Consider the following 18621-nt stretch of genomic DNA (forward strand, 5'->3'; position numbering starts at 1 on the left):
ACTAGGGTAGCCAGGCTTTTGCTTCCGGCCTCAGATCTTTGACTGAAGAAACGGTCTGTTTTCTTGTTCCTTGCCTTAGTCTTAGATCGAAAGTTGGCCGACCCATTGAAGAACAATGGACCGGAATGCTGCTGCAGATAAGGAGAAATTAGGTTCTTACCTGCTAATTTACTTTCTTTTAGCTTCTCCAGACCAGTAGAGGTTAATCCTTACGAATGGGTATATATCTAATCATGACCAGCAGGTGGAAACTGAAAACAAAACTTTGGGACAGTATATACTATCCTCCCTTCTCTATTTCCCTCAGTCTGCCGAATAGCCAAGCAGAACCAAGAACTGGAAAACAGGAAGAAAACAATACTCCGAACAGGAGTAACAAATAACATACCCAAATGCTGTTGGAAAATGCAGAGGAGAAATACCCGAAGGAAAATGTCCCCACAGCTCGCCAGCTAAGCCAGCCGAGCCACAGCCGCTGTTCTTTAATTCTCCCCGGCCCTAGAAAAATACTAGAACCCGCAGCAAAAAACAAAAACTGCCCGCGAAACAGCCCCAACAACAACAACAATAACAGACAGGGTGGGGACCTCTACTGGTCTGGAGAAGCTAAAAGAAAGTAAATTAGCAGGTAAGAACCTAATTTCTCCTTCTTTAGCACTCTCCAGACCAGTAGAGGTTAATCCTTACGAATGGGACGTACCAAAGCAGTCCCCTCACGGGCGGGACCCCCGAAGGGCCGAAACCAGAACACGCTCACCGAACACCGCGTCCCGACGCGCCTGAACATCTACCCGATAATGCCTAACAAATGAATGCAAGGAGGACCAAACCGCAGCCTTACAAATATCCACCGGAGGCACGAGCAACGACTCAGCCCAAGAAGCCGCCTGACCCCGAGTGGAAAGAGCCTTGAGAAACTCCGGAACCGGCTTCTGACTCAGAAGATAAGCGGAAGCAATCGTCTCCTTGATCCAGCGCGCAATAGTAGCCCTAGAAGCTCCAGCCCCCCGACGAGGACCCGCCAGAAGGACAAAGAGATGATCGGAGCTCCGAAATTCCCGGGTCCTCTGCACATAAGCGCGGAGGACCCGACCGACATCCAACTTGCGCAGCTGCCGATGCTCAGAAGAACCCTCCCGACTACCCAAGACCGGGAGGACCACCAATTGATTGACATGAAAAGGAGAAAACTACTTTCGGCAGAAAGGAAGGAACAGGCCGCAAAACAACCCGCTCCCTCGAAAATTCCAGGAAGGGAGCCCTACAAGAGAAAGCCTGTAGCTCAGACACCCGCCTAGCGGAAGTAATGGCCACCAAAAAGACCGACTTCAGCGTAAGGTCCTTCAAAGAACAGCCATCCAACGGCTCGAAAGGCGGGCGCACCAGAACTGAAAGAACCAGATTGAGATCCCAAGAGGGAATCGAGGGCCTTATGGGAGGCCTGAGCAACTTGGCCGCCCAAAGAAAGCGAATCACATCAGGAATGGCCGACAAACGCTGACCTGTCACCAGCCCCCGAAAAGCCGACAGGGCCGCCAGTGGAACCCGGAGAGAAGACCAAGCCAGGCCTCTATCCAGGCCAGCCTGCAAGAACTCTAGAATGTTAGGCAGGGAAGCGCGAAAAGAGACCACTCCCCGCGCCCGGCACCATTCCTCAAAAAGACGCCAAACCCGCACATAAGCCCGAGAGGTAGAAAGCCTCCGGGACCCCAAAAGTGTAGAGATCACCTTATCTGAATATCCCTTCTTACTCAGGCGGCCCCTTTCAAGAGCCAAGCCGTAAGACAAAAGGGAGACGGGTCGAACATGGGAATGGGACCCTGTGTCAGAAGATCGCACACGAGAGGCAGAGGAAGAGGATCCGCCACCAGATGCCTCACCAGATCCGCATACCACGGACGACGAGGCCAATCCAGAGCCACCAAAACCACCAGCCCCGGGTGGCGAACAATGCGAAGCAGTACTCTGCCCACTAATGGCCAAGGAGGGAACACATACAACAGCCCCTCCGTTGGCCACGGTTGGACCAGAGCATCCAGACCCTCGGCCAGACCGTCCCTGCGACGACTGAAGAAGCGGGGTACTTTGGCGTTGCCACTTGTGGCCATCAGATCCATCAGGGGCTGCCCATCCAAGAAGTGACGACTGAGGAAGTCCGCCTGAACGTTTTCTACCCCGGCAATGTGAGAGGCCGAGAGGTCCAGAAGATGCGACTCCGCCCAAACCATGAGCCGAGCCGCCTCCTGCGTCACCTGAGTGCTCTTGGTGCCCCCCTGACGATTGACATAAGCCACCGCCGTGGCATTGTCCGACAGGACTCTGACCGACTTGCCCAACAAAAGGGAGTGGAAAGCCAACAGCGCCAGCCGGACCGCTCTGGTCTCCAACACGTTGATCGACCAGGAGGCCTCCTCCGCGGACCAGGTACCCCGAGCTGAGTGACCCAGACACTGAGCCCCCCAACCCAGGAGACTCGCATCCGTAAGGAGCACCGTCCACTGCGGAAGATCCAGACCCACCCCCTGAACTAGGTGAGGGGTCTGGAGCCACCAACGCAGACTGCAGCGTGCCAAGCCTCGCAGGGGAACCGGAACATCCATTCCGTGCCTCTGGGGAGACCACCTCCGGAGCAGAGCATACTGGAGAGGACGCATGTGGGCCCGCGCCCACCTCACCACGTCCAGGGACGCCGCCATCGACCCCAAGACCTGGAGGAAATCTCGCGCCCGAGGACACCGGGACGCCAAAAGCAGGCGAATCTGAGATTGCAATTTTCTCACCCGGGCCTCTGGGAGGAAGACCCTCCCCAAGGAGGTGTCGAACAGCACCCCTAGGTACTCCAGACGCTGAGCCGGGACCAACCAACTCTTGGAAAGGTTGACCACCCAGCCCAGCGACCGGAGAAACTCCACCACCCGAGCCGTAACCCGGGAGCTTTCCTGCAACGACTTTGCCCGAATTAACCAGTCGTCCAGGTAGGGGTGTACCAGGATGCCCTCCGACCGCAAGGCTGCCCCGACGACCACCATCACCTTGGTGAACGTCCGGGGAACCGTGGCCAGCCCAAAGGGAAGCGCACAGAACTGATAGTGCTGACCCAAGATCGCAAAGCGCAGGGAACGCTGATGAGAGGCCCGAATGGGAACATGCAAGTAGGCCTCCGTCAGATCGAGAGAAGTGAGAAACTCCCCCGGCTGAACCGCCAGAATGACCAACCGCAGAGGTTCCATACGGAAAGAGGGAATCTTGAGAGCCCTGTTGACCCCTTTCAAATCGAGGATGGGCCGAAAGGTCCCCTCCTTCTTGGGCACCACAAAGTAAATGGAGTACCTGCCCGTGCCCCACTCCGGAGGGGGCACTGGAACAACTGCCCTGAGATCTAGCAAGTGCTGAAGGGTCTGGCGAAAAGCCTGCGTCTTCCCAGGAGTCTGACATGGAGAAGCGAGGAAAAAGTCCGGCCGAGAGCGGGCGAACTCCAGGGCATAACCGTCCCGCACCACCCCCAGGACCCACTGATCGGACGTGATCTCGGCCCATTTTGGGGAAAAAGTTGCGCAGCCGGGCCCCCACCGGAACCAAAGGGGGCGCCGGCAAGGCGTCATTGAGCAGGACGGGAAGCGGGGGAACCGGCGGAGGGATTCCCTGCCCCCCGACGGACCCCCCGAAAGGGCTGCATGCGCTGGAAGAACCGACCCCGGGAAAACCCTGGAGACTGGAAAGAAGCAGCCCCACGCCCAGGGCGATACTTGCGAAATTCCCGCAAACGCCCCCGGGCCGCACCACCCCGAGACGCAGGGCGGGCACGGTCCTCCGGCAGACGGGGAACTTTCGAGTCTGACAGAGTCTGAATCAACTTATCCAAGTCCTCTCCAAATAAAAACGACCCCCGAAAGGGAAATTTAGTAAGCTTAGCTTTGGACGCAGCATCCGCCGCCCAAGCGCGCAGCCACAACACACGCCTTGTGGCCACGCCAAAAGCCATAGACTTAGCCGAGATCCGCACCAAGTCATATAGAGCATCTGAGAGGAATGAGGCAGCCATCTCAATCTTCGCTACCTCTTGATCCACCAGAGACCAGTCATCAGACTCCCAATCCAAGACACGCTCCGCCCACCGAAAACACGGCGCGAGCGACCAGTCCCCCACAAATAGCCGCCTGGACCCCAAAGGCAGAGACCTGAAAATTTTGCTTAAGTATGTTCTCCAACTTGCGCTCCTCAGAGTCCCGCAAGGCAGAACCGCCCTCAACAGGCACGGTATGCCGCTTGGAAATTGCCGAGACCACCGCATCCACAACTGGCGAAGCTAACGTAGCCCGATCCCCTTCAGGAATGGGATATAGGCGAGCCTTGCTGCGCGCCAGCCGAAACGGCGTCTCCGGCGTTTTCCACTGCTCCAGAATAATATCCCGAATATCCTGATGCATAGGAAAAGAGCGGGAAACGGAACGGATCCCCCGTAACAGAGGGTCCCCCACACGCGGAGTCTCCGGCGGCGCGTCCTCAAAACGCAAAACCGAAGAAACCTGTTGAATAAGGTCAGGCAGCTCATCTCTCTGAAAAAGGCGCACCACGGACGCCTCCTCACTGGAGAACGGGACACCCGACAACCCGCCGCCAGCTTCCGTCCCCTCCAGAGGGTCCTGGAATTCCTCAGAAGGGTCCAGGACCTCCTCCAGACCGACACGTTCCTCCGACCACAAATCCTCGTCCCACGACACCCGCGGACGCTTGGACAAGGGAGGCGGCGGAGGGGACGTCACGTCAGACGAGAGAGGCAAAGCCGCAGGGAGCGCGGAGGAAACCCCACCCCCCGAAACCCCCTGGGCGCAACCGGGACCCCCAGCCGCCTGAAAATAGGCTCTGCATAAAGAAAAGAAAAAAATCAGGAGAAAAACCCCCCGAGGGTCCCAAGGGACTCCCTGCCACAGCAGGGGACCCAGCAGAAACCTGCCCCTGCATAGACAAAACAGGGGGAAGGTCACCTGAGGTGGAAGACAAAATGGAGGGGCCAGACAGAGAAGATGGCGACTTTCCCGCCAAAAAAGCTCCCTCCATAGCCTGTAGCGGCTGAGAGACCTGAACAGTCTCAGCCGCTAAAGCAGGCAAGCCGGCATCAGCTGTCAAAAAATCAGCTGAGAGGGAATCCTCAAAAACCCGACCGTCGGCGGCTCGGGGAATCCCTCCGTGGGCGGATGGAGAAGACCGGGCTTCTCCACTGCTCCTTGCCGACTCACGAGGCACCATCGGCGGGAAGCTCTGGGCGCCTGCAGCCGCTGCCGACGGAGCTCCACCACCTCACCGACCCAAACCGCCGAGTTCAGGCCGGCCGCGAGTGCCTCGCGGCTGGACTCAAATGTGTCCTACTCCCCCGGAGAAGGGCACAATTGCTCCATACGCGACCTAGCTATAAAAAAGTGCCGGTTACATGAAAAAATACAGTAAAATACAGTTTTCTTAAAGGGAAACAACCCTTCAGACCAGCACTACCTCAGGATTATTTTTTTTTTTTTTTTTTTTTACAGAACAGACTCCACAGGCTCTCGAAGCAATATGCCTTGCTTGATTTAGGGGGCAAGGCTTACTGCTGAGGCTCCTCTAAAAAAATGTGGGGAGGTGGAGGAAGTGGGGGGAGGGACCCCGCTCGTGACCCGCCGGGTTTGACACCCCCGAGGTCGGACGAACCCCCAAACAGAGTCCGCCCAAGCTCCGTCCGGCTAAAAACAGGGACAATAAACCCCCTAAACAAATTCCAACAGCCCTACCAAGGGAGATGGGCACAGATCACTCACACCTGCTGGAGACTGAAAGAAGACTGAGGGAAATAGAGAAGGGAGGATAGTATATACTGTCCCAAAGTTTTGTTTTCAGTCTCCACCTGCTGGTCATGATTAGATATATACCCATTCGTAAGGATTAACCTCTACTGGTCTGGAGAGTGCTAAAGAACGCCCATTCTCCTGGGTCCAAGGTCTGCCTGCTAAGGTAATCGGCCTGGACATTGTCCACTCCTGCTACATGCACCATGAAGATTGCCTGTAGGTATATCTCTGCCCACAGGAACAATAAGTAGACCTTCAGGCTCAGCTGAACACTCATGGAGCCTCCATGATGATCGACATATACCACCACTGTAGCATTGTCCAAGATTATTTGGATGGCCTGCCCTTCCAGAATCATCTCCAGCTTCTGCAATGCCAACCAAATAGCCTGAAGCTCCATTTTGTTGATGGACTACTTTATCTGGGAGGCCAACCACTTCCCCTAGACTGGGTGACCCTAGACAGTGGTTGCTCCAGCTGAATAGGCTGGCATCTATTGTGAGAATCACCCATGATACTAGTTTGTGGGGCATGCCCCATAATAATGACTGTGGACAAAGCCACCAACTCATACTGCTGCAGGAATCTAGATTATAGGAGTGTCATATATTTTTAGTGCAGTTTATTGGTATCATCTGCTCATATATTCTTTTTGTCTATATATATTAATTTTACAACAACCTCCCCCCCCCCACTTTATGAAGCTGTGTTAGGGATTTTTATGGCAGGCCACAGTGGTAAAACCACCAACGCTCATAGGAATTCTATGAGCATCAGAGCTTTTACTGCTGCGGCCTGTGATAAAAAAAACTTTAACATGGCTTCATAAAAGGGGGGTTAATTTTATATGGTAATTTGTCTTACATGTTATTTTATCTTTGGTAGGACCCCTGACTTAGGCATCACTGCAAAACACAGCCATGTCAGGTCTATTGTTATTAATAAAGAACCTTGTTGGCACCTATGGCTTAAGGCTCCATTTTCTTTAGCCACTTCCATTCTTTGATTGTTTGTATTTCTCCTGCAAAGATTTCTTCTTTTGTTGTGTAATATTTAAAATTAGTCAAGAGATGCATCTGTGAAACAGTGCATAGAATACACAACTTTAACTGGTTTGAACATGTATTTTTCAAGATATTCTTCTACTAGAAATTGTTCGGATTTTTATTTGAAAACAGGGACTGGCAACAATAATAACTGTTTGTATTAAGATATACTTACTTATATCATCAACAACATCCTCTGCACCTTTTCCACCACAACAGAGAATGAAAGGCACCCTCCGCTCCACCACAGAACGACACTGAACACATTTTTTCATTAAACTGGCACAATCTGCAAAAATAAATAATTTTTGAAAAACTGCTTTAGTGCTTTAATGATAACATGTACTTTCTTTCCTCCTTTCCTTTTATCTCTGTTCACTTTATTCTCCCTTAAGAAACAGCATATCCAACTGCTGGCAGAGTGGCAAAAAACAATGCATTTTTAGTGGTTTGGCAGGGTAAAGAAAGTTGAGTTAACTTTTTTAAGGTTTAGGGCTAGATTCACTAATCCAACAGATCCGATCCAATCAGTTATTGATCCAATCCATGAGGTTGCCAGCCGCCCGATTCACGATGCGTCCTTATGCAAATGGGGGCGATCAGAGTCACGCCGCAAATCGACCTCACGGATCACTGAAGAGCAATCCTGACGCATGCCCAGACCATCTTCTTTGCCTGTAGATGGTCTGCACATACTTACAGAGCTTGAAACTTTTTTACTTTGCGAGCCCATGGTTTTAACCCACTTTAAACCCGTGGGTTAAAACCATGGACTCGCACTGCAGAGAAGGGCAGGAGAGTCGGGGCAGAGAGCAGGGCGGCAAGAGGAGAGTCGGGGCAAAGAACAGGGCAGTCGGAAAAGACGTGAGCAACTGGTTCTCAGCAGTCACTTATTTTTTGATTGGCCAGCCCATTCGGTATTCCTGAAATTTTTTAGTGAATCTCTGGCTTCCTACATTTGCATGCCATTCCCCTCAATTGCATGCATGGATTGGATCGGGCATGGATCGGGAGTAAGGTTAGTGAATCGGGTTGGGGTCGCAAAGTGGTTGGGACATGATCGGTGTCCTTAGTGAATCTAGCCCTTTAGTGATCTGATCTGTGAGGTTGCCGGCCGCCCGAATCATTATGCGTCCTCATGCAAATGGGAGCAATCGGAGTCATGCCCCCAACTGACCGCATGGATTGCTGAAGAGCAATCCCGACGCATGCGCAGACCATCTTCTTTGCCTGTAGATGGTCTGCACATGCTTATAGAGCTTGAAACTTTTTTTTTTTTTTTTACTTTTTTACTTCACGAGCCCATGGTTTTAACCCACTTTAAACCCACGGGTTAAAACCACAGGCTCAAACTGCGGGGAAGGGCAGGAGAGTCGGGGCAGAGAGCAGGGCGGCAAGAAGAGAATCAAGGCAGAAAGCAGGGCAGCAAGAGGAAAGTCAGGGCAGAGAGCAGAGCGGCAAGAGAAGAGTCGGGGCAGAGAGCAGGGCGGTAAGAGGAGAATCGGGCAGAGAGCAGGGTGGCAAGAGGAGAGTCGAGGCAGAGAGCAGGGCTGTCAGAAAGGACCTGAGCGACTGGTCCTCAGCAATCGCTTATTTTTTGATCGGCCAACCCAGTCAGTGTTCCTGAAATTTTTTAGTGAATCGCTGCTTTCCTACATTTGCATGCCATTCCCCCTCGCTTGCATGCGCGGATCGGGAGTAAGGTTCCTGAATCGGGTCGGGATCACAAAGTGATCAGGACACAATCGGTATCCATAGTGAATCTAGCCCTAAGTTTGGACAAAATACTCTCATAATCTCCTGCATAAAGTGCAGCTTTTTCTGTATGACTACAGGACAAAGAAAAATGTTGGCATGACAACCAATTAAAGTGGTGGTTCAACAGAATCTTGTATTTCTCTGCTATGATGAAAATTAATAATAATAACAGCTTATATACCGCAATACCGTGAAGTTCTATGCGGTTTACAAAGATTAAGCAAAGGTACAAATTGATTGACTTTAAGAGGGGAGGAAGAAAGAGGGTTAATAGGACAGGAAATCCATTACTCTACATTACTAGGGTTTAGAGCACACTGATTCTGGACTGATGAGGCAGCCATCAAAAAAGCAGTTACTTACTGTAACAGGTGCTATCCAGAGACAGCAGGCAGATATTCTCACATATGGATGACATCATCCACAGAGCCTAGTAGACAGTATGAAAAGTGTACTGTCACTTTAAGTTTTAAGAAACTTCGTGACTGCCCGCACCATGCATGCGCGAGTGTTGTCTTGCCGATGCCCGCTCATGGTACCTCAGTTCCGTAAGCAAGCTAAGAAGCCAACAAGGGGAGGTGGGTGGGTTGTAAGAATATCTGCCTGCTGTCTCCGGATAACACCTGTTATGGTAAGTAATTGTGCTTTCTCCTAGGACAAGCAGGCAGCATATTAGAAACATAGAAACATAGAAAGTGATGGCAGAAAAGGGCCAAGGCCCATCAAGTCTGCCCACTCTGATGACCCATCCCCTCTTAGAGATCCTACATGAGCATCCCATCTGTTCTTAAAATCTGGCACGCAGCTGGCCTCGATCACCTGTACCGGAAGCTCATTCCAATTGTCAACCACTCTTTCAGTGAAGAAGTACTTCCTGGTGTCGCCATGAAACTTCCCGCCCTTTATTTTCAGCGGATGCCCCCTTGTGGCCGAGGGTCCTCTAAGAAAGAAAATATCATCTTCTACCTCGATACGACCAGTGATTAAACGTCTCAATCATGTCTCCCCTCTCTCTACGTTCTTCGAGAGAGTATAGCCGCAATTTGTTCATATTCTCACATGTGGGACTCCCTAGCTTATTGAAATGGGATGGAGGGAGAGATGACCAATGAAGGAAAGAAATTTTATAGAAAAGTACTTGCCAATACAACCCTCCCTTCTGGAAAAGATTTCAGACAGGAGAGGGGCATGAATGAGTAAACTGAGGACCAAGTAGCTGCACTGCAGAATGTACCTTTAGGAAAGGAATGTAAGAATGCAATTGAAGCCATAAGGGCTAAGATCTTATGTGCTATCAGAGATGCCTGAATGTGCAGTATAGCCCAAACATGGCAAAAGAGATACAGATTGTAAAGTATGAGGGAATAGATCGCCAGGGATAGGCAAAGCTAACCCGTGAGAAATGAAGGGGATGAACCGGTGAGAAGAGGTTTTATAGAGCATAGTTCCTTGTAAGAGAAAACCAAGGTCCTTTTGCAGTCCAAGGAATGAAGAGCCATTTCTCCAGGTTGAGAATGAGGCTTAAAAGAGAAAAAATAGAAACTCAATGATAAGATGTATAGAACATCTCCTGACCTTTGTTGCCCAGACAAAAAAAGAAGGGATATACAGAAACTACTGTATCATAGTGCAAAAACTGTACAAGGCCCAAGAGAAGGAAGTGACAATGTGGAGAGAACAAGTTGAGCATCCCAAACCACTAGAGACTGGTGGAGGTCGACAAACCTGTACAAAGCTAGAAATCAGAGGATGAACAGTTTGTTGAGCTGAACATGGAAAATACTCATAAACCAAAACAAACTCTGACTGAAGTGAAGCCAAGAGCTCAGTAAGAGAGGGGTAGGAAATATTGCCGGAAGATAGAAATGAAGTGGCTTAAAGGCTTGATAATAAAAAGAGCCTAGAAAAGGGCTGCCCAAGTCCGGGCCTCGAGATCTACTGGCAGGTCAGGTTTTCAGGATATCCACAATGAACATGCATGAGAGAGAGATGGTAAAATTATGGTCTTACCTGCTAATTTTCTTTCCTTTAGAAGCAGCAGATGAATCCAGAGACTAGTGGGTATAGCTCACATCGACCAGCAGGTGGAGATAGAGAACTGATTAACAGTTGGCCTTAAAGCCTGGTGTTCCTCCTGTTGATTCAGTTATGCACTTTGCCCAAGCATCCCGAAAGGAGAATGAGCAGCCACAAAACTTCATTCCAGTAGAAAATGTGCTCCTCAGCAATGAAATAATACAATTACCAACCAACTAAACCAATAAACCAAACACCCTACACACAGACAGTGCACTTGGGGAGGGGCTCTGGATTCATCTGCTGCTTCTAAAGGAAAGAAAATTAACAGGTAAGACCATAATTTTACCTTCCATAGCAAAGCAGCAGATGAATCCAGAGACTAGTGGGATGTAGCAAAGCAAACTCAAACCGGGTGGGACGCCAATGCCGCCTCTGCCAGCACTGCAGCGCCAAAACTTGCCTCCGAACGGGCCGCTACGTCTAAACGGTAATGCTTTGAAAAGGTATTTCCCGACGACCAAGTGGCCGCCCGGCAAATTTCCTCTAAAGACATCCCCCCGGACTCCGCCCAAGACGTAGCCAAAGCCCGAGTGGAATGAGCATGAAGGTGCTCCAGTACTTTCTTCCCTGTCAACACATAAGCCGAAGCAATAGTTTCCTTGACCCAACGCGCAATGGACGCTTTAGACGCCGCCATCCCCTTGTTTTTACCCGCGAACAACACAAAGAGATGGTCCGACCTACGAAAATCATTCGTCACCCCCAAATAATGGAGAAGCATACGTCGTACATCCAGTAGATGCAAAGACAAAAATCGTTTTCCCCAATCCTCCTTCCGGAAGGATGGGAGGAACAAACTCTGGTTCACATGAAAGGAAGAAATAACTTTAGGCAGGAAGGACGGCACCGTACGCACCGACACCCCAGTTTCCGAAAAACGAAAAAAGGGTTCTCTGCAAGAAAGCGCCTGTAGTTCCGATACACGCCTTACTGAAGCCATCGCCACCAAAAACACTGTTTTCAGCGTGACATCTTTTAAAGTGGCCGCTGACAGGGGCTCAAAAGGTGCCCCCTGCAACTTCCCAAGGACGAGTTTAAGGTTCCATGTTGGACAAATTCGCTTTACCGGCGGCCGGATATGGTGAACCCCCTTGAGGAAACGGACCACATCCGGCTGTGAAGCGAGCGTCGAGCGAGCCACCTGGCCCCTGTAACAGGCAATGGCCGCCACCTGAACCTTTAAAGAGTTATAGGCTAACCCTTTCTCTACGCCCTCCTGCAGGAAAGCAAGAATAGCCGGCAAAGATGCATGGAAGGGCGCAATTCCATGTCGTCCACACCATGCATCAAAAATCCTCCAGACTCTCGCATAGGAGGCTGAAGTCGAAATTTTCTTAGCTTTAAGCAGGGTGGAAATCACCCGTTCTGAATAGCCCTTCTTTTTTAGCCTTGACCGCTCAATAGCCAGGCCGTAAGACCAAAGCGGGCCGGATCTTCCATCAATATTGGACCCTGAGTTAGTAAGTCCGGAGTTACCTGGAACGTTACCCGATCGCCTACAGAAAGCTGAATCAGATCTGCGTACCACGGCCGACGCGGCCAATCCGGAGCCACCAGGATCACTCTGCCGCGAAAGCGAGAGATGCGTTGTAACACCCGACCTATCATGGGCCAAGGCGGGAACACATACAGAAGGGAATTTGGAGGCCATGGGAGAGCTAACGCGTCCACCCCCTCCGATCCCTTTTCCTTGCGTCTGCTGAAGAACCGAGGCAACTTCGCATTGCGGGATGAGGCCATGAGATCCATCTCTGGCAACCCCCAACGACGGACTAGCAGGCCGAACGCTCGAGCAGACAACTCCCACTCGCCCGGATCTAGAAGATTTCTGCTGAGGAAGTCCGCTTGCACGTTTTCGTGACCTGCAATGTGTGCCGCCGACAGAAGCGGAACATGCCCCTCTGCCCATCGAAACAAACTTCTTGCCTCTTCGGCCAACTGCGGACTCCGGGTGCCCCCCTGACGATTGACATATGCGACCGCCGTGACACTGTCCGAAAAGATCCTGGTCGGCTTGTCCTGAATCAGTGACTGAAAAGCCCGCAGCGCCAGCCTGATCGCTCTTAATTCCAGCAAATTGATGGGCCACTGAGCCTCCTGGAAGGACCACATCCCCTGCACTGACGTTTGCAGGCACTGGGCCCCCCAGCCTCGCAGACTGGCATCCGTTGTAACTACCACCCAGTCCGGCGTGGCCAACGGCATGCCCCTCCAAAGATGCAACTCTTGGAGCCACCAGTGCATGCTGCGAGCTGCTCGAAGACTCCATTGGAGACGCACATTGTAGTTCAGAGAAGCTGGGGACCAGCGAGAGAGCAGAGACTGTTGTAAGGGCCTCATGTGGCTCCGCGCCCAGGGGACCACCTCCAGAGTCGCCACCATGGAGCCCAGAACCTGTACATAATCCCAAACTCGAGGTCTGGCTGACCCGAGAAGTAGGCGAATCTGAGCCTGCAATTTCTCCACCCGGTCTCGGGGTAGAAACACTTTCCCCAGAGCCGTGTCGAACCGCACCCCCAGATGCACCAACGACTGCGACGGGGACAGAAAACTCTTGGGAAAGTTGACAACCCACCCCAACGACTGAAGGAGAGAGATCACTCTCTGAGTTACCGACAAACTCTCCTGTCTGGACGAGGCGCGGATCAACCAGTCGTCTAAGTAAGGGTGTACCCGAATCCCTTCCTTGCGTAGAAAGGTGGCTACCACCACCATGACTTTGGAAAAGGTGCGGGGAGCCGTTGCCAGGCCAAAGGGCATTGCCCGAAACTGATAATGCTGGCCCAGAATCGCAAACCGCAGATACCGCTGATGCGGAGGCCATATCGGAATATGGAGGTACGCCTCCTTGAGATCGAGGGACGTGAGGAACTCTCCCGGTCTTACAGCCGCAATCACCGAGCGTACCGTCTCCATCCGGAAATGGCGAACACTGAGAAATCTGTTGACCCCTTTGAGATCCAGCACCGGTCTGAAGGACCCCCCTTCTTTGGTACAATGAAGTAAAGGGAATATATACCGCGGCCTACCTCTTCCGGGGGCACCGGTACCACCGCCCCCAGATCGAGCAGCACCTGAAGAGTCATGCGGACCGCGTCTCCCTTGGCCGCCCCATTGCACGGGGACACCAAGAAAGAATCTACGACGGGAGAGGCGAACTCTAACTTGTACCCTTCTTGAACAATGTCCAACACCCACTGATCTGACGTGACTGTGGCCCACTCCGCCCGGAACGCCGAAAGCCGGCCCCCTAAGGGCAAGGCGGAGGGAGCCAAGCCCCCGTCATTGTGGAGTGCGATTGGCTGGGGTACGTGTTGACTGCCCTGAAGAGGGCTTCGTCGTACGAAAGGAACTCCTCTGCTGAAACCTAGGTCTCGAAGCAGAGAACGAACCAGATGCAGATCTGAAGAAAGGTTTACCAGCCCTGGATCGCCTAACATCCTGGAAGCGCGGTCTAGACGATGAGGATCTCACCGGGGGCCTAGCCCTATCCTCCGGTAAACGCTGAGTTTTGGCATCCCCAAAATCCTTCACCAGTTTATCTAAATCTTCTCCAAACAATAAACCCCCTTTAAAAGGGAGTCTCACCAGCCGAAGCTTGGATGCTGCATCGGCCGCCCAATGACGGAGCCATAAGGATCTGCGTGATACCACTGAAAGAGACATCTGTTTCGCAGACGCCCTGATAATATCATATAAGGAGTCTGCCAAATAAGCCAAGCCTGACTCCAAATCAGCCAGCTCCGAAGGGACAGAACCCCCAGACTCCAGTAAATTATCGGTCATCCCTTGCGACCACTGCAGACATGCTCGCGCCGCATAAGAGCTGCAGATTGCGGCCTGTAAAGTAACCGCAGCTACCTCAAAGGACATTTTTAGGGAAGATTCAATCTTCCTATCCTGCGCATCCTTAAGTGTAACTCCCCCTTCCACCGGCAAGGTAGTCTTTTTTGTTACCGCTGCCACCAAGGCGTCCACCCTAGGTAACCTAAACTTTTCCAGTTCGGTCGGGTCAACCGGATACAAGAGCCGCATGGCTTTTGCTACTCTTAAACTGGCCTCCGGCGCATCCCATTGCGCCGAGATCAGCTCCTGCATGGCTTCATGTACCGGAAAGGACTTAGGTGGCCTACGGGTACCTGCCATCAGGGGGTTACCTGACACCTTAGCGTCTTCCTGAGAAATGTTCAAACTCTGCAAAGCCTTTGAAATTAAGGAAGAAAGCTCCTCTCTATGGAACAAACGGAGAGCGGAAGGGTCATCCACCTCCCTACCCGGGGGACTCTCCGCGTCCCAATCTAATACCTCACCTTCCTCTAACGACTCAGGAAGCGAGAAAGGGGACCTTGGCAAATTATCTTCTGCATCCGCAGTCGCAAGTCTGCACTTCTTTGCCCCCAGCGACCGCCCTGGCGACCCTACCGCCCCCGCAGTGGGTCTGGCATCATTCCCATACCCCACCACAGAGGTAGAGGGTACCGCAAGGGACGGCCCGGTCACCGGCACCGGCTGGGCAGACTGCGAGGACTGCAACCTAAAAGCCTGGTGCAACAGCATCACAAATTTGGGCGAAAATGAGCCCAAGTTAAAGGACGCTAAACCGCCCTGATCCATACCGGGGAGCGGGACCGCGCCTTCCTCCAGCGCTCCCGACTCCCCCTCCCCCGCCGCCTCACACCTCTCCGCCGTGGAAGAGCTCTGCAGCAATCCTGCGTTGACTTCAAGCGGCGGGGACATCGAGCGAGCCTCCCTCACCCGGGAAATGGCCACATCACAAGCTTTCAAAAAGGCATCTTCTGCCGGTGCGTTCAAACACCCGGCAGAGCAAAAGCCCGACAGTGTTCGGCGCTTCCCACAGCGCGAACACTGCTGACCAGCCTCTGTAGCCATCCCTCGCCTCGGCACCAAAACAAAACTTTCGATGTTTTTTTTTTGTTTTTTTTACACCCGCGGCGAACGCCGCCGAACGCCGACTCCGCCCACCAACAAGCCCAGCACCCGGGAACGCGACCAAGAACCACGCTAAACGAGTAAGTAAACTTACTCACCCAAATGCTCAGCCGCTCCCCCCGAAGCCAGGTTATCGTTGGTAAATGCACTGGAAGCCGAGCCAAACACTGCACGGCTTAGCGCAAGCAGGAAGTCGGCCCCCGTTTTTTTTTTTTTTTTATACTGGAATGAAGAAGCCAGAAAGCCAGACAGCACTCCTGCAGCGTCTACAGAAACCCCTCAATCCAACGGAGGGGAGGGTGGAGAAGGGACCTGGGAGGGCCCAGGTGTAACCCCCAAAGCCGGCACCACTCAGCCAGGCACCCCTGACCTACTGAAGAGAACTAGTCTCAACAGAGGAATCCCAACAGAACACCAATCTATCCGGCAGCAGCCAGAATCCAGGAGCTAGAGAGTTAGCTCCACCCCTGCTGGGAGATAGAGCAAAACTGAATCAACAGGAGGAACACCAGGCTTTAAGGCCAACTGTTAATCAGTTCTCTATCTCCACCTGCTGGTCGATGTGAGCTATACCCACTAGTCTCTGGATTCATCTGCTGCTTTGCTATGGAATTGCATACCAAGAAGGCAGTGCAGGCAAATCTCTCTCATGCATATTCATTGTGGATATCCTGAAAACCTGGCCTGCCAGTAGTCTCAAGGACCGGACTTGGGCAGCTCTGGCCTACAACAATGGAAACCAGCTCCCCCACTCCTCCATATGGCTACTGCAAGAAGGTTGTCTGGACATAGCTAAAAGAGTCTGGAAGGATGAGAAAAGACCAGCGTTTTGTTGAGGTCACCTCGAAAGGCACTAAAAGGTGAAAACAGACTTCCGACTCTAGAGAGAAAAAACTTTTGTCTATGGCTAGAATAAAAAGAAGTATTATGGCTGTCTGGCCCACCAGGGGCTACAAGAAGCCTAGAAGCCGATTCTTGCTGAAGCTGAACTAGCTAATTGAGCAAGAGAGGAATTGGAGGAAACACATAGAGGGATTGGTCCATTCCATCCAGGAGAAAGGCCACCATTGCTAGACAATGAGGAGAAGATTGTCTAGAACAAAATGGTAATTTGTGATTGAAAGATATATGTCAAGTACTTTCCTAGAGCTAAATATTCTCAGATCATTGACAGAAAGCCCGAGAACTAGAATCACCGGCTGAGGTATATAAAACAGAGCAACTTGAATGACTCAGCAACAAGAATTTGAGATGAAGTGTATTTGAGCACAGAAGTTATCTGTGTGCGTAAAGCAAAACTGAAAAATAAAATGTAAGAGACCTGTATGGAAACCTCAGTAAGAATGCGCATACTGACTCCAGAATGCATAAGCATCTAATTGTAGACTATATGGAAGAAACCATCAGTCCAGAAACTATGACTGAGATAAACTGGAGGAAAAAGAAAAAACATCCTAAAAAGGCCTCCTCCACTGCCACTTCTAAACCTCCGGGCCTTTTGGAATCAGAAGGAAATGGAATAAAAGCTTTTGTGAGGAATGTTCATAAATGAACAGGTGTAGGGAAAAATAGTTGAAGTAAATGGATGCCTTCTGGAAGGTACTATATAAACTTTGATGGTACAGTGGAAGACATGTTTCAAGAAAAACATGGTTGGTCCTACTTCAAAAATAAAGCAGTGGTAGGTTCTGATATGGGTAGAATCTAACTTACAGGCCCTACACCCCTGTTAGATCCTATCATAACGTTATGTTCATTTATCCCAGCAGCAGGAAAAAGAATCACCTTACAGGCTCCTGTTACAAAATACTTACTATACCGCTAATACAAGACTAGTAGATCAAAGCAGATACAGACTTTAAAAAAATGGAAAAAGCAATCAACTGGTGGTAGGAATGGATGTACCTATTGTGAGAAATGAAATTCATAATATAGAGACACAGAGACAGAGACACAGAGACAGACAGAGACAGAGAGAGAGAGATTAACACATAACATAGGGAATAGGTAACATAACACATACATACATACTAACACATTAATAATGTGTGGTAATGTTAATTGAATAATTAATTATTGTGAACTGCGGAGAAAGAGGCAGAGAAAGTATCTGATAGGTTGTGAACTGTCCTTGCTCCATCCAATGAGCAAGCAGGCAGGAGGGGGCCAAGAAAAGTTTATATTAACTATAAAACTGATGGATGTATTGATCTCTGTGTGCCTACCTTGCCATTTTTGTGCAATTTGGACACCCTTCCTGGCCAGAAAGAAAATAAATAAAATTACTTTATCAAAATCTCTGTGGAATTCTTTGCAGACTTGGGCAGCGTTTCTCACACTATCAGCTTTATAAAGAGACCACAAAATGTTCAACTGACATTTTAGTTTAAAGAAAAACATTTGGCTTCAAGACACACACACATATACGAGTGCATCAGGGTTCCACGCACTAAAATTAAGACCGTCATTTGAATGTTTTACTACACAAACCATTGACACACAGCACTTTTCTGGTTTCAGGTCTCTATATACCAATTTTTATCCTACAATCGAAAAAGTCTATCTTGATACCTATACAGTAAGTCTAATTTTCTTCTAATTTTACTTACTTTCACAAGCACACATATGACCACAAGGTTGAAAGAGTACAGCTGCTTTCTTGTCTGAGCAAACAACACATTCTTCAATCTGCAAAGCAGTATATAAGACAGTTGTCAGTAGGGAGAAAAAGTGGTAAAAACAAAACCTAAAAGTTCTCTAACCTTTTAACCTTATAAAGTAGTATGACAGTAGAATTCAGATAAAACAACACAATAAAATTAATATACTTCTTGGTTGCTTTGGAAGCTGATTAACCCCTTGCTTTTTGGCCTCCAAAAGGCATGCAGCAGGTATACATTGGGTTTTCTCAGCTATTTAGAATCATAAAAGAAGATACTAACGCTCCAATAAATTACAGTAGCCCA

General features: G+C 50.5%; 1 protein-coding gene across 1 annotated transcript in view; it reads right to left on the reverse strand.

Annotated features, from left to right (window-relative positions):
• MIB1 (mindbomb E3 ubiquitin protein ligase 1) overlaps positions 1–18621 on the reverse strand; it is a 273835-nt gene that overhangs the window by 12188 nt on the left and 243026 nt on the right. Inside the window, exons 18-19 of the mRNA XM_033933912.1 lie at positions 18265–18343; positions 7044–7157 (exon numbers count right to left, since the gene is read on the reverse strand). Of these exons, the coding sequence (XP_033789803.1) occupies positions 7044–7157; positions 18265–18343 (193 nt within the window). The remainder of the gene's footprint in view (positions 1–7043; positions 7158–18264; positions 18344–18621) is intronic.

Source organism: Geotrypetes seraphini, chromosome 2 (genome assembly GCF_902459505.1).
Source record: "Geotrypetes seraphini chromosome 2, aGeoSer1.1, whole genome shotgun sequence".
Classification (NCBI taxonomy): Eukaryota; Metazoa; Chordata; class Amphibia; order Gymnophiona; family Dermophiidae; genus Geotrypetes; species Geotrypetes seraphini.